At 41.6% G+C, this 13,975-nt stretch overlaps 1 protein-coding gene across 1 annotated transcript; it reads right to left on the bottom strand.

The window, feature by feature from the left end:
* Positions 1–956: 956 nt before the first annotated feature.
* On the bottom strand, positions 957–12,820 carry LOC128438563 (glycerol-3-phosphate acyltransferase 4). The gene is made up of 13 exons (XM_053421147.1): positions 12,681–12,820; positions 11,370–12,013; positions 8,770–8,839; positions 8,364–8,664; positions 6,047–6,121; positions 5,834–5,923; positions 3,832–3,925; positions 3,580–3,695; positions 3,382–3,437; positions 3,173–3,258; positions 2,741–2,869; positions 2,344–2,423; positions 957–2,037 (listed from the first exon to the last, which is right to left on the bottom strand). Exons 2-13 carry the CDS (start codon positions 11,535–11,537, stop codon positions 1,929–1,931), a joined length of 1,374 nt encoding a protein of 457 aa, XP_053277122.1. The 5' UTR covers positions 11,538–12,013; positions 12,681–12,820; the 3' UTR covers positions 957–1,928.
* Positions 12,821–13,975: the final 1,155 nt, after the last annotated feature.

The raw sequence follows: 13,975 nt of genomic DNA, 5'->3' as shown, positions 1-13,975 counted from the left end.
ACAGCTTCCAGTCAACACTCAGCAGAGTAACCACAGTTTTTTACAACACAGCTAAAGTAAGTCATTCATTAGCTGCACCCTCATTCGTTGTAAGATGGATCTGTTCCACCTCAGTGTCGGAGCTCCAGCCTGGGCTAAAGCCACAGACCGCTGCATGTGGGGAAGTAACTTTTGCTCTCCATAGTGCTGCTAATGAGCAGTTCAACCATGGCATGCTTTACACGGCCAAGCTTTTCGAGCTGTTCTCGCTGCTTCCTCTGACTCCTCCTCTATGCACTAAGCTCTTTATTCACCAGCGTCAACAGATCCATTGAGAACCAACACAACAATGCTGCCATGTCCATCACCGTTCTGGAAAGAAAGTTAAAGGTTGGGGAAACCTCTCTGAAAGGAGACTGCGACAGTCTATTTATCGCAGGCAGGAGAGGCCCCGGGTTTGGATGGAGAAGCTGCTAAAGAATCAGCAGCAGGCATCCGTGGACAGAAATCTTACTGAGCCTCATGTCTTTGCTTGGGAAACAAATGCTAAATAAATGGTTTTCAAAAAGGCTCATAATCATCATGCCAGACCGTTTTGTTGTAACTTGTTGCCCGCTGGACAATATATTAAACACAAAATGTTAAGAGAGGCACGGCTTCTCTACAAAGAAAAGCAACCAATTTAAGCAGGATGGTTGGAGTAAAACATTAAAATACAAAAATATCAGATTAAAACTATTAGATTTTTGAAAATAAGTGCAAGTTAAAAAATAACAGACAAGGTGGGCTAAAAGGTTTCCAAAAACTGTAAATAACATTATAATAGAAATGATAAATAACATTTAGTATAGTTTGATAAAACTTAAATATTTAACTAGATCTCACTTCTGTAAGAATACGATTAAAACTGAAAGGACAACAAATGTGATCAACAGTAAGAGAAACACATACAAAAGAAATTAATAAAAAGTCAAAGGTATAGTCACATTCTTGAACATTTATTTTCATTAACAGATTGGACATCATCTAATTGACAATCCCTGATAACAGCCAACTAGAGGGGTGAACGCCTCAAGAAGGAACCCAGGAAGCCTTCCGCCATGTTCCTGGGCCTAAAAGAGGAGTCTGAACCACAGCTGCACTCAGACTTTCCTTCAAACCTCCCTGGAGAGGCCGCGGACGAGAAAGATCACTAATGAGGGGCGGGGATGATTAAGACAATAGATTTTAGAGTTCAGTTGAAATAAATTAGGCGAGATGTTCTCTGCAAAGGCAGAAAGCCAATACCAGGAAGTGTATTAGTAGGAACGTGTAACTGTTTGGGTCAGGAGACCAATCGTGATGGTAATTTTCCCATGTTGACAATGCTAAAAGCATTAAAATAAATTCTTTATTAATGGACTATAATCCCTTTAACTGGAACAGGAACATGTGCCTCAGTCCATTAACCTCCATCAGTAACAGTGGGTGAACAATTTCTACTTCATAATGTGACGTCTTTCAACATTCTGTGGAAAAAAAACCCACCAAAAAACAGAAACAAGAGCTTGTCTGCAACAGAAATCCATTGGTGAAATGAAATTAAAAAGTTAAAACTATCAAACAAAGACAGGATCTCAATAATAATAATAATAATAATAATAATGTTTTCCCTCAAAAGGCTGCCACCGAGGAAGACAAGACTCATTTTTTATTTCTAACGCAAGCAAGGCCTCAGTCAAGCTGCTCCAACAGAAGGCAGCAGACTGAGAAAGAGCCGTAGCCGCGGTGCAAACTGAACATGCCAGGCTGAGGCAGTGACCGAGGAAGCCAAATGGAGCACTGTTGACATCTGAGAGGGAACTTTTCCAGTCCAGGAGTGTAGAGAGCGAGCCCCACTGATTGCCTACACACAGTCAGAGGTGTGTGCATGGGTCTCTGAGCCAGTCCTCCTCCTCCATCAATGGGTTTCAGGAGCGACTGCGGTCTTCCTGGGTCCCCACCAGCATTTTACTGTACAGTTTCTGCTGTTCTTCTTTAAAGGTTTCTTTTACCTTTCCGCGCTTCAGTCCTCCATCCCTGCAGAAGAGTGGGAAATTAGTGACAAAGGATTGAGAAGCGAATACACAGCAAAACCTATGAAGGATAAAATCGGTTATAATAAGCACAAATGAAACGACATCAAACTGAGCAGTTTTTTCTGAACAGTAACTTTGTTGTCTCGAAGGAATGTTGAATTTATCTCAATTGGTGCTTTCAGACATGAACTACAGTCCGGATTATCTCTTGAAATAATTCGGAGGAGCTGTGTCAGAACGCCCACATTATGTTCAGTATCTCTAGGAGCAAGTGGTAGAATCCATTGAGCTGAATGGGTTTTCTTACCACAGGAGGTCGACCAGACCCCCTTGCCTTGCAATGGCTGCCTTTACACGATTGGCAAACTGTACGGCATCCTCTCCCTCCTGTTGGTGAAGATTGACAGTGATGTCAAAACAGGCAAACAAGTGGCCTTACAAGAGATTTTACAGAAATCAGTCAACCATGAATTTGCGTGTATTCTCGGTGGTGTGACTTCATAAATTACAGAGAGACAAGCAGGAAAAATAAGTTCTTAGTAAAAGAGGAGGAAAACTGAGACATCGGTTGGTTTTGAAATCATTATGTAAAAGCTTGCGTACATGCTTAGCTTGTTGTCACAGCAAACGGAAGCAAATCCATTTCCTTTGTCATGTGAGGACAAAAAACTGTAGGGAAGTGTAGAATTACACATGGGTCTCACCTCTCTGGACATGGGTGGGAGGTACCACACGCTGCAGACGATGGCCCAGCTGCTCATCATACGTAACAGGTAGTTCACCATGCCGAACTTGCTGCTGTTCCAGAAGGCATCTCCAAATCGGGGATCATACTGCAAGATCAAGGATTGGATCAGTGACTGCTGGTTATGATACCTTATCAGTTTGACACAGAATCTGATGTTTACAAGTTTGAGTTCTCTAGACAAGTTTGAGGTCTGTGGTGGAATAGCAAATACCCAACTACAAGTGGTCACAAAAGTAGAACATAGGTCCTGGTGTTATTCACAAGAGTACTGCTGGCAGCTACTGCACAGGCATTAACATGTCCAGCTCTATTTGTGCACGACAGAAGACTCTCAGAACTTTTCAATCGCCCTTTATAGCATCTCAAAAGGAAAAGACATAGCTCTCACCTTGATGGCCACGGGGTAGACTGTGGCACCAATCTCAAAACTGCCCTTCTTAAACATCATGACTGACGTGTTGTTAATGCAGGTACCTGAGGAATAAGAATGGTTGCTACAAAATAAATTGAGGCTTATGATCCTTTTAAAGAAACCTAGATGGTTAGAGTGGAATTACAAAGTCTTTCTATCAGTTTCAGATCACTGAACAAACTCACCCTCTGGGAAAATCAGAATGGGCAGTTTAGTTTTATCCTCTACGTGGTCACTCAATCTGCAATACAAGAATGATTGTAGTTCCATTTAAAAATACTCAAATACTTTGCAATATCTTACTGAATACCAAGAAACCTTGGGGAAAAATGTCAAATAAAGGAAGTTTAAAAAAGGATAAAAACAAAAGGTTGTAATATTACCTTTTGGCCACTAGATGTCTGTCTTTGACTTCTGAACGTTCGAACCAAATGTGTGGGCAGGCCTTGACCATAGATCTCTGAATGACACCCATCAGGCCACCATGAATTTGGCCGACCTGACACCAAACAAACACACAAATAACGACACTTCTATATCTGGGAGGGAAAGGACATCTCAACAGAAAAGCATGGAAAAAGTGACCAATGCCCAAGCTTTGTGCATCCTCTTTAGTTACGTAGATGAATAGTTACCATAGCATAGCAGCTGTCGCTGGCCAGGATGATGACATCAATGGGCGAGGTGTGGTTAGCGACACAGATGCCGCCATTTTTAGGTTTATTCTCACTGGAAAAGTGGAGAGAAATGAACTGTGAATCTATTTGGAGGATTAATTATCAAGACCCGAAACAAATGTGGTTACAATTCATGTTTTCATACACTGTGATCTACTACCTCCAGTCTTTCTGTCAAAAACAAAGAAACCCATGGAGCCTATGTTAAAGGTCTGACCCCTAGAGCCGGCAGGACCTGAACGTACTGACAGAACATTCCAAAGATAGAGATACAGTCTTAAATAGGAGGATAGAGAGAAACTTCCAGTGTCCCTTTTGGCCCTAGACTGTTGAGGGAAATACATGTTACAACAGACCAAATCACACACATTCACAGACCAAGATGCTGGTTTAATATGATTACTGTATCAATGTGTTTTTTACCCCTAATTACTGAAAATATAAAATAAATTTCAGTCAAGCCTGCACTGCCTTTAAAAACACCAGCTGTTATTACTTCAGTTTATGGGTTTGTACGCATAGCAACAACTTCCGCCTTCACAACTCACATCCTGTTGCATGTGCGATCCTCTTGATAAGAAACCATCCCTTCTCTTTAATGTTTGTCTATACTCTGACAATGTTCTTTCACTTCCAAAACCAACACAGCACAACCAACTTAAACACAGTAAAAGAAGGAGAACGGTGCACAGTGCACTATCTCTGTATCTCCTGATGACTGCAGCAGCTCCGAGCACTTTGTGCTTTAGAGGTCCATAATAGCTGAGAATGCAAGCAGTCTGAACTGCGCCTCAGGCATCCTCCCTTTCATACTCACACTCAAGAGTCCTAAATGCTAACAAACCCTGGTTTCTGTTCTGAAAATACAAATCATCTGACATTATGTAATCTCACATTCAGACTCAGTCATGTCACATCAGGAGGGTCTGCCGCAGATCAGGTTTGAGGAAGAAGCATGATGAGACATGTGGACGACATGTGCAGCAATAGAGCAACAATTTTTTTTATAACCCACTGGGTTCAAATTGACCCCAACTTTAAATCAAAACTTCAAGAAATGATAAGAGAAGAACAGGTTATTAATGTATTTTTTGGAGAGAGACCAATTGCCATAACAAAATGCGTATAATGGTGAACTTCAAACATGCACATTTCTATTTATGCATTTAAGTTTTGGGGGTTATTTTTATCTACTTCCACAAACTGCCAAATTACATTTTACTGGAGGTTTTCCCCACAAGCCAGAAGTGTGTCTACATGTGATGACTGAATGAGTAAAATGTCAAACAAAACCTACAGAAGAAATTGAGAAATTGACCTAGAAGTGGAGAATCTTCATTGAAACAATGCAGAACTTTCTTGCTGAACTTTACAGTGAAAATTGACCAACCTGGTGCAAAAGGTTTAAGCAATCAGGAACCAATCAACCCTAACCAACAATCAATAGCTGTCTGTCAGGCATGAGTTCTATAACGGCAAAGACAGAGTAGATTTAAAATATTTGCGTCAATATTTATCCACAAGTTCCATTTAGTGTGTACAAATATCTGCAGCAAAGACAGCACTTCCGAAATAGTGTTTTGTATCATTAGCCTGATATCTTCTCTATCACCCCTTTGTTGTCAAAGTGACTCCACTTGTTGTTTATAGTCAATGAACAGCCCCGTGTTTAATGTCAAGAGTGGAACTGTCCCTATCTTAAGATACACAAAACAGGTCTGGCTGCTCCATGTCTTTTATGGATTTTGCTGACATAATTACTTTGACTCATGCGTCAGACACTTGACTGTTGCATGTATTTGTTTAGTGTCTTTCATAGATTGACTGAACTAACACTCCCACATGTGCTCCACCATCTCGTTTATCCGACTACTCATTCAATTTCACTGGCAGTAAATATTTAAGGAGTCTAGCAGCAGACTATCTGGTAAAATACTTAAAAGGCAGTAATGTTGTTTACCTGTCGTGGTAGGTTATGATGGCCGTCAGAGCTCTGACACATATTCTGTAGCACATCAAATGGACTTTCTTACTCAGAAGATTTTTCATCCTGGAAGAGAAATGACATGATTTACTTTTGGTCAAGACAGCAAATCTAAAAACGATTACATTCAGGGGTCTGAAAAGGTATTTTTGATAAATAAAAAACAAACATGCTTGTCATGAGCCGTACCTTCCATTCGGCAGCAGACCGATAACACAGGTGAGGAACACAAGGAGGCCTACACCAGTGAAGGCAAGAGTTACCCTGGTGATGAGAGAGAAGAGGGGTTACAGGGAAATCTTCATCAAAACACAAAAAGGAGGATTTCCTTATTTAGATGCACACTTTTGATAATTAACTAATAATTGAACTGGTGGTGACTCTGAGCCATAAACCTTCTCCAACCTTTCACTGCTAAAAGGTGACTGCTCAGTTTACATGTAAAGGTCATGCGGGATGTTATCCAGTCCCACTCTCTAAATCATCACGCTCTCCTCTACTCGCCACTGTCGCTGGTAATAGACCTGCATATAACCTGCAGGCGGACCTATTAGGTAGACGTTGAGCTGACCAACAGGTCGCCTTAATCTGTATGGACAAATCACTCAGAGGCTGTAAAAGGTGCTGATCAAATTGGGCGAGGATTCGAAAAACACTAAAGATGAAGGTTTCATGCAGACGGGGAGAGAGCATGTTGTTTGACTGGAAGAGTGGTCGAATGACAGAATCTATTGGATTGATGCGAGACTAGAAATGTGGTCTGTTTGTGCAGCGGTGGCCTGATTCCTCTCCCCACTGGCAACTGGACATGAGCCAACCAGGCTTAGAACTGAGTCACTGTCTCTCAGCCTCTAAGCTCTGACTCTGAGGAGGAGCTCCGACCTTTTACTGTGTGTGCAGACATTTAATGTTGCATTGTGAGTTGTGGAGCAGTCTCTCCTTAATCATGTCTGACGTTTTACATCATGAATACAGATGTAAAATGTGACGTTATACTTATTTTTATAAGACGTTATAAATATTTTGGTTACATAACTGACATCTGCAGCATTAACATAGCACATATTCTAAGTTTCTTTCACACACACCAAGTAAGCAAAGGTCTACCCTACATAAATTAATTTGTCGGGCTCATTTCTATGACAGTAAATATGCAAACTAATCTATAGACAAACCATCACCCATCAATTCACATAAACCCTAAATATGGCCAGTAGTCTTGTGTGTAATGTTGCTAACTAACAAACGCAGATGAAAACATGACCTCATTGGCGGAGGTAACAATTGGATTGTATGATAGATTCATTAAGTCGTATCATGACGTCACAATGGTTTGAAACTGACCCTGCTGACTGGGGCCTATTTGCCTATGCTCCTTGCTGTATATATGAATGTTTGCTCCAAAACTTGGACAGCAGCCTTGTTTGGTGAGTTAGGAAAAAAATATTCCACAGACGTGAATGTTTTGAATTCTCAGCTAATGAAAGCCTGCAGCTTAACACATATTGGTTTGATAACTGGTTTGACTTTGTGTTCCTAATGATAATGCTATACAGGCCTCAGGAATCACCCACCATTGGCACATTTTTTTACTTCAGCAGGGACTCCTGAAAAACCTGTCAAATAAAAAGTCCTAGGCTCAGTCCAGAGATTTTCTATCAGATACCCAGCAGGTGATAATCTTAAAATTTGTTTAATCCCCATATTGAATCATCATACGTGCAGCTGCTCCAAAATGTTGTGACCAGACTTCCGACGTTAGTCCTGTTCCCGCCTCACTGACTTCCAGTGGCCGTTGATTGATAAAGCAGATTTTGTTTTGTGTTGAAAGCCCTGAATGTTTGTTTTTGTATGGGTTGTTTTTCATATCGTTTATGTCTCTGTCTTTAGTTTTGATTATTCTCCATATTGATGATTGATCATTGAGAGAATTGTATTCATCATTACTTCTACCAAGGAGGTTATGTTTTTGCCCCCCGTCTGTTTGTTCTATTGTTTCTTTGTCAGCAGGATAACGCAAAAACGACTCATCAGATTTCCATGAAACTTGGAAGGATGGGACATGGGCCAAGAAAGGAACTATTAAATTTGGAGGCTGCTCTGGGTCAAAGGGCCGATCTTTTCTTTGCGAGATTGTCTTTCACCAGTTTGTCAACAACAATGCCTGCAGACCATCGGGGATTTTTACTGATATCTATGAGTGTGTGCAGTTTGCTGCAGCTTGATTAAATTCAAGGGGACTGTTGGACATTGGCTAAGGTATAAACTCTACTGAGTCTAGTTGATCGCTTTTTATAAAGCAAAATGATCAGCTGTTGTTTTTAAGCACTCGCTATAAATTAATCAAATCTGATATATTGAATTACGTTACACTGGTGGCCACTCGTGCAAGACAAACTAGTTTAATTTCTAGACTTGACAGTATGTTCAGTCTTTCCAAAAAGGTTTCTGCGATCAGGGTTTCTCTTCTCACACCCAACCTCTTTGCTGGAGGTAGAACTATTACCTAAGAGGCAGCAGGAACCCGTAGCGGATCAGCAGGCCCAGCCCCCATAGGACGGTCAGTCTCAGGCTGATATAGTGGAAGTTGTTGTTACTGCGGGTCAGCAGATTCCAGGACTCCAACTCCTCAGCAGAGAACCGCTTAGTCACCTCATCGTCCATGATGCTCGCCACTCCTCGCCGAGCAAAATAGAAGATGTCCGACATCTCAAACTCAGAGGCAGAGTCCAGGTCTCTGTTGCTGCCGCTCCGCCGGATCTCCTTGATCTCCTGCTCCAAGGAGGTGGGCTCCTTTGCAATGATTGCTGGAGCCAGAGAGCCAGAGAAACAGGATGTTAGTTATACTCACCTCTAAAACAAATACAACTACTGAGCATGTACACGCAAACAAACTGATCATCAAGTCCTACCGTTTGAGTAGGGTTTGTATAAGAGGTGATTATTTTCTTTCGCTCCTCTCTCTATCCTGAGTGTGGCCCACTGGAGAAAAAACAAAAGAAAAGAGTGAAGGACCCACGAGGGACACAAAACACATAAAGTAGAGCTCAGGTTAAATCTTCTGGTGGAGTGGTGCAAAGACAACATGCAAACATTTGTTTAGCAACAAGCTGCCACTATTGGCACACTAATGTGATGTCTGATCTTCCACATTTGAATCATTCTGGGCCAGTAACACCCCTGGCCTATCTGTGACCACAGCCTTGCTCTAAGAAACTTGCATAACAATGCTCACTTCTTCCTTTTATTGTAGTGCAATGCATCTCGTCTGGATGCCTTGAACTACAGTCAGAGTTAAATATATACCTTTCGAGGTAAAAGCCTGGCCCTCTGTGTGAACTTTGCACACTGAGACAAAAACAACCATGTAATGTCTCCATGGGGGATGGAACAGGACATAGTGTTCTTCTCCCAACTGCAGGCGAGTTTGGAAAATTATGGCCTGGGAGGCGCTGGATGTGTTCACAGCGGTATCAGACTACACTTCATACCACATGATGGAATATCTCTAAGGCTACATCAATCAATAATATATGTATTGATCAATCACAGCCAACGGAAACTACAAGAACACTTGGAATGTTTGGAGTTATAATCAAATACAGTGATGCTATACCCAGCATGTTTTTATTTGTCAGGCACACTGGAATTAAGCCAGGGGCTCTTATAAAGGAATTCCAAGAATGTTGAAGGATACGGTGGTTCTGCCTGCGCCTCACGGCTGCAGATATCACAACGAAAAACATGTGAACTTTTAAACCTGAATACACTTAAGCACTTAATGTTACAACCGTTAAACAAAAGCTTTTCCCTAAGCCTCCCAATTACCGTTTATTGATAGTAAGTAAGCAAATTGCTGAGTATGGATTTCAATATTAACATACTCTGTACTACAACAATTCTCCTTTAATAACACTTTGTAAATAAGGTTTATTCTATCAAAACAAGTGTTAATGGCCAAATGACTCTTAGTCTAGTTCTCAGAATATTTCCCCATTCTAAAGTTGGGTCTCGCTTTTTACTAATTCACTAATAGTTTGGCACTTGTTAGCATGCACAGGTACACAGAATTCACCATTAATAAGTACTTTATAATGTCTAATAAAGACTGGAACTTAAAGAGTTATCCCATATATGTTTTCTACATGCTTTGATTAAACAAAAAGGCACAATCATTTTATGACACAGGATCATCTGACACCTGTTTGATGTCTGAAATTGTTTGATTAATTAATGGAAAACAGATATTTAAAAAAATAGATTCTGGTTCAGACATTATCCCAAAGCAGCCATGGCTATATGAATGATCTATAACAGTTACCATGGCTCAAACAGTATAGGTACACAGATACATATTTGTTTATAGGTAGCATTTCCATGCCTACTGAGTCATTGTATTAGAATGATGAAAGCGATGATTCTTTGAGTGAGGAGGAGGAGCACAGATAATACTAAGTACGTACGTCATGCTAACATGTGGCTCCAGAACATGATGTGAAAGACAACATTTTTCCCATATTAAGTGTGTGAGAATCAGATCTTTGACAGTGAATCATGTTGTTGACAGACTCATTTTTTTTGTGCAACAAGCCTGAAATGGAGACTATTGCCCACAGTGAGACAAATTGTATGTGCAGCTTCACACAGTCTGAACTGAATCTGTCCTTTGACCTTCAGTCTAAACCTCATGGTTCCTGGTGTAATCATGAGAAGCGAAAATCTCTCATCATATCTCCCACTCATCCATTTATTTCTGGCTCAGGATCTGCTCTCAGAGGTACGTGTTGGAAAGTGATGACGGCTTCGCTTGTGAAACTACACCAGTGGCAGCAGTCGGAGAGAAACTGGAGTCCAATATGTGAGGAGACCATCAAATGGTAAATCTTGAACTATCCACATTACACAAAGCAGCTGATGCATTAATGCCATCGGGAAGATATGTTCCAGACAACCATTTCCAACATGGTCTGTGTGGCAATTTTCTACAGTCACATAACATAAGAATAATGGCCCTGGGTCTGTATTGATAATCTACATCAGGCTATTCATGGCCAGTGGTTGGAGGTTGAAGAAAAGCCTAGAGCCTGCAGCTAGCCGCATTCTCTGAAGTGTGTCTGTGACGCACAACCCATCTTCAGATATTCAATGTTTAACTAAAACAGCATCGAAAAAAGGAAAATCCAGAACAAGTTGCAAAATAAAAATCTGCTCTTAAAGCGCAGGTACAACAACTTATACAAAGTTTGTATAAGTGAAAGACAACAACAACTTAGACAAAGTTTATATAAGTTGTTGTACCTGCGCTTTAAGAGCAGATTTTTATTTGTATTACAAACTATAGCTTGTTTAAACAGCAGAATGTTTGGCAAGGGCAGACAGGTTGAATTATTTTGACTGGGAACTGTGCAAGTAAAGTGAGACTTAAGTTTTGTTTTTCCATTCCACCTTCAACTAAGAAGTTAACATTTATGATTCAAACTGCAGTTTCTTCAGTAGCGTGGGCACCTCTTACCTCAAAAATCTTTAACAATGTTTTCATGTACAGACGCCGGATGCCAAAGGACACCCCTAAGATGGCAGGCACGATGATGAAGACCAGCAGCAGGGTGAACCACACGGTGAAGGAGATGCCCAGCAGGATACACACCAGGTTGTCAAAGGGGTTGAAGAAGAGCTCCATGTTGACGTCAGGAGGTAAATTATATCTATTAAATAGCTGCAATCAATGAGCACAGCCGGTGGTAGAGGAGGTGCAACAGTCCACCTCCACTCAGGGCAAGTGGCCCTGATCTATTGTCAGAAAAAGGGCTTCATCAAGACAACTACGGGACGGAGCTTCTCCTGGTGCTGAACACATAATCAATAAATATAAAAGTCTCCATCTTGGCGTCGCCCTCTTGGGCAAAATGACTGAATTTCATTATTTTCACCATGAGCTGGTTTAGTGATCTTTGGTTGATTTCAATTCCAGGAAAAGGAAGATAAAGTCTTTACAGCTGCTGCGGTGCAATGATGGCCTCTTTATCAGATGTTTGTTATTTGAGCGGAGCCTCCCTCTGGTGAGAGGGATGTAAACAAAGAAAAAGTGTGTGCAGCAGATGGTTCGCTTGTCTGGTGAAGAGCCAGGGGGTCCCTGCAGCTCAGTGTCCAACGGTCCTGCAAACAAATACAGATGAAGAGTCAGTCTTGTCACAATATGTCCTAGAGTACATCATGGGATCTAATACTATACGGAGGGAAACCGTGTCTACGCACATTTAAATTACTCGGTGCAAACTTAACACTGATCCCGCTGGATAAACATGAAAGAAACTGATGCCATTAGCCTACTGATCGGTGGTTGTGTACGTAGTGACAACACATGAGGTTAGCATGTTACTGTGATCCGTCACGGTGCAGCGATAACATCACAGGGCCTCATCCCGCCGGCTGATGCGGGGGGACGGCTAACAATCGGCTCCATCCCGGATCACACCACACTGGGTCAGCCTAGCTCATGGTTATCTGAAGTTAGCCTCCCTGTGGCCGTGTAGCAACCTGCTAACCCCACGAAACAATAATAAACACACGCACTTAAACTGTTGCTTGGTGGCGACACTGAGACTCCACACTGAAGGAATACACGCTCGTGTTAGCTCGTAGCCTGGGAGCTAACGGTGTACTCCGGCTCGCTCAGCTAGCTCCACACCGAGCCCCTCACAGCGCCGCCCGGCTGCGCATCAAGTGCTGAGACAAGCGGTTCTTAGTAAGTCGGTGCCTGAAGTTCGGCGAACTTAACGGGGCTTTACCGTCCCAACTCGCTGCGGAAACAAACGTAACTCACCGGACGTAGTAGTGAACGGATCTCCAGTCACGCGGAGTCCCAGCGACGTTGCAGCGGCTCCTCACTCACCTCCATCCCTGGGCTTTGTGTCGCGGACTGATTCAAACTCCACCCGGCGGACAAGAGCGGCTCTGGTCTGAGGCTGGACAGGCTCGGAGCAGCACTGACACCTGCTGGTCCCTACAGGGCACTGCGCTGGGGCTCTTTAAGTGATGTTTTCACGACGCTGTAGGCAAGAAATATTATTCGGTTCCCTCTGCCATACAATTTGTGCCGCTACTCATCCCGCAGTTTTTGTCGCACATCTATGGGAGCCTGAATCAAAGCAGCAGACTGTGATTCTTGTAAGGCGTCAAAGGAAAAGGTTGGAAACTACTAGGTTATTCTCTAACAATAGTTTTTTAAAGCATGTTAAATCATCCAGTATCTGAAATCCAAAAATATAAAAGTAACTTTTAAGTAAGGCTGTCAAATATATGTAGAAAAGTGTAAAACAATTAAAATAATAAGTGTCTATCAAAAGCAGCATAGAATGACACGGACACACACACGATAATTTGTCCATCCTATTAGTGTTCTTAGTTCCTCATGGGAATCAGTAGGCGTTTTGGCCTAGTCGGTAAAGTTGGAGAGTTGTCGTTCTCCAACAAGACTGTCGCGGGTTCAATCGCCACTCTTGACGGCAATAAGCTGACCTCTTAAAATTAGCAGGATTTCAATTACTTATCAATTGCTAAATATCTTATACTACATTTAAATTAATTAATATTTTTGTGAAGATCGGTCAATGTGAAATTGTTCAAGGGGCGCCGTTGAGCCATTTTACCACGCCCATTGAAAAGTCCTCCAGAATAAATAAATTTTCACCACTTTATATATATTCTTTTAAATATATTATATATACAGTCTATGGCTCATCCCTGTGGCCCAGGGAGCGCATTTCTCCACGCGGGTTCAGGGGTAAATGATGATGGTCTTTACAGGTGACCGACCTTCGCAATAGCCACCAACTGCGCAGGAATAATTTAATTACATTTTTTATTTTATTCAATTTTTGTATTATATATTTTTGTATTTAAAGTTGGGTTATATGTTGAGTTTTATTTTCCTTGTGATGAGTGGGTGGCCGGGCTGTATGATAACAAAACTTTTTACCACAAACTGTCAAAGTAAAAGTCCTTTTAAACCTGCTTGTATTAAACAAGTATTTATATTACTGTTGTCATTCATCATGTTATTTCAATATCATGTGCATATTCACCTTCATGATCAACATTCAATATTTCGATATCATG

This window comes from Pleuronectes platessa, chromosome 4 (genome assembly GCF_947347685.1).
Source record: "Pleuronectes platessa chromosome 4, fPlePla1.1, whole genome shotgun sequence".
Lineage (NCBI taxonomy): Eukaryota > Metazoa > Chordata > Actinopteri > Pleuronectiformes > Pleuronectidae > Pleuronectes > Pleuronectes platessa.
This window is presented reverse-complemented; position numbering and strand designations above follow the sequence as displayed.

Coding starts and splice junctions, on each gene's coding strand:
- LOC128438563 (XM_053421147.1), bottom strand. CDS start 11,537: ATGGAGCTCTTCTTCAACCCCTTTGACAACCTGGTGTGTATCCTGCTG. Junction 5,924..6,046: donor GGTCTGCTGCCGAATGGAAG/GTACGGCTCATG, acceptor TTTCTCTTCCAG/GATGAAAAATCTTCTGAGTA. Junction 3,438..3,579: donor AGACATCTAGTGGCCAAAAG/GTAATATTACAA, acceptor CTTGTATTGCAG/ATTGAGTGACCACGTAGAGG.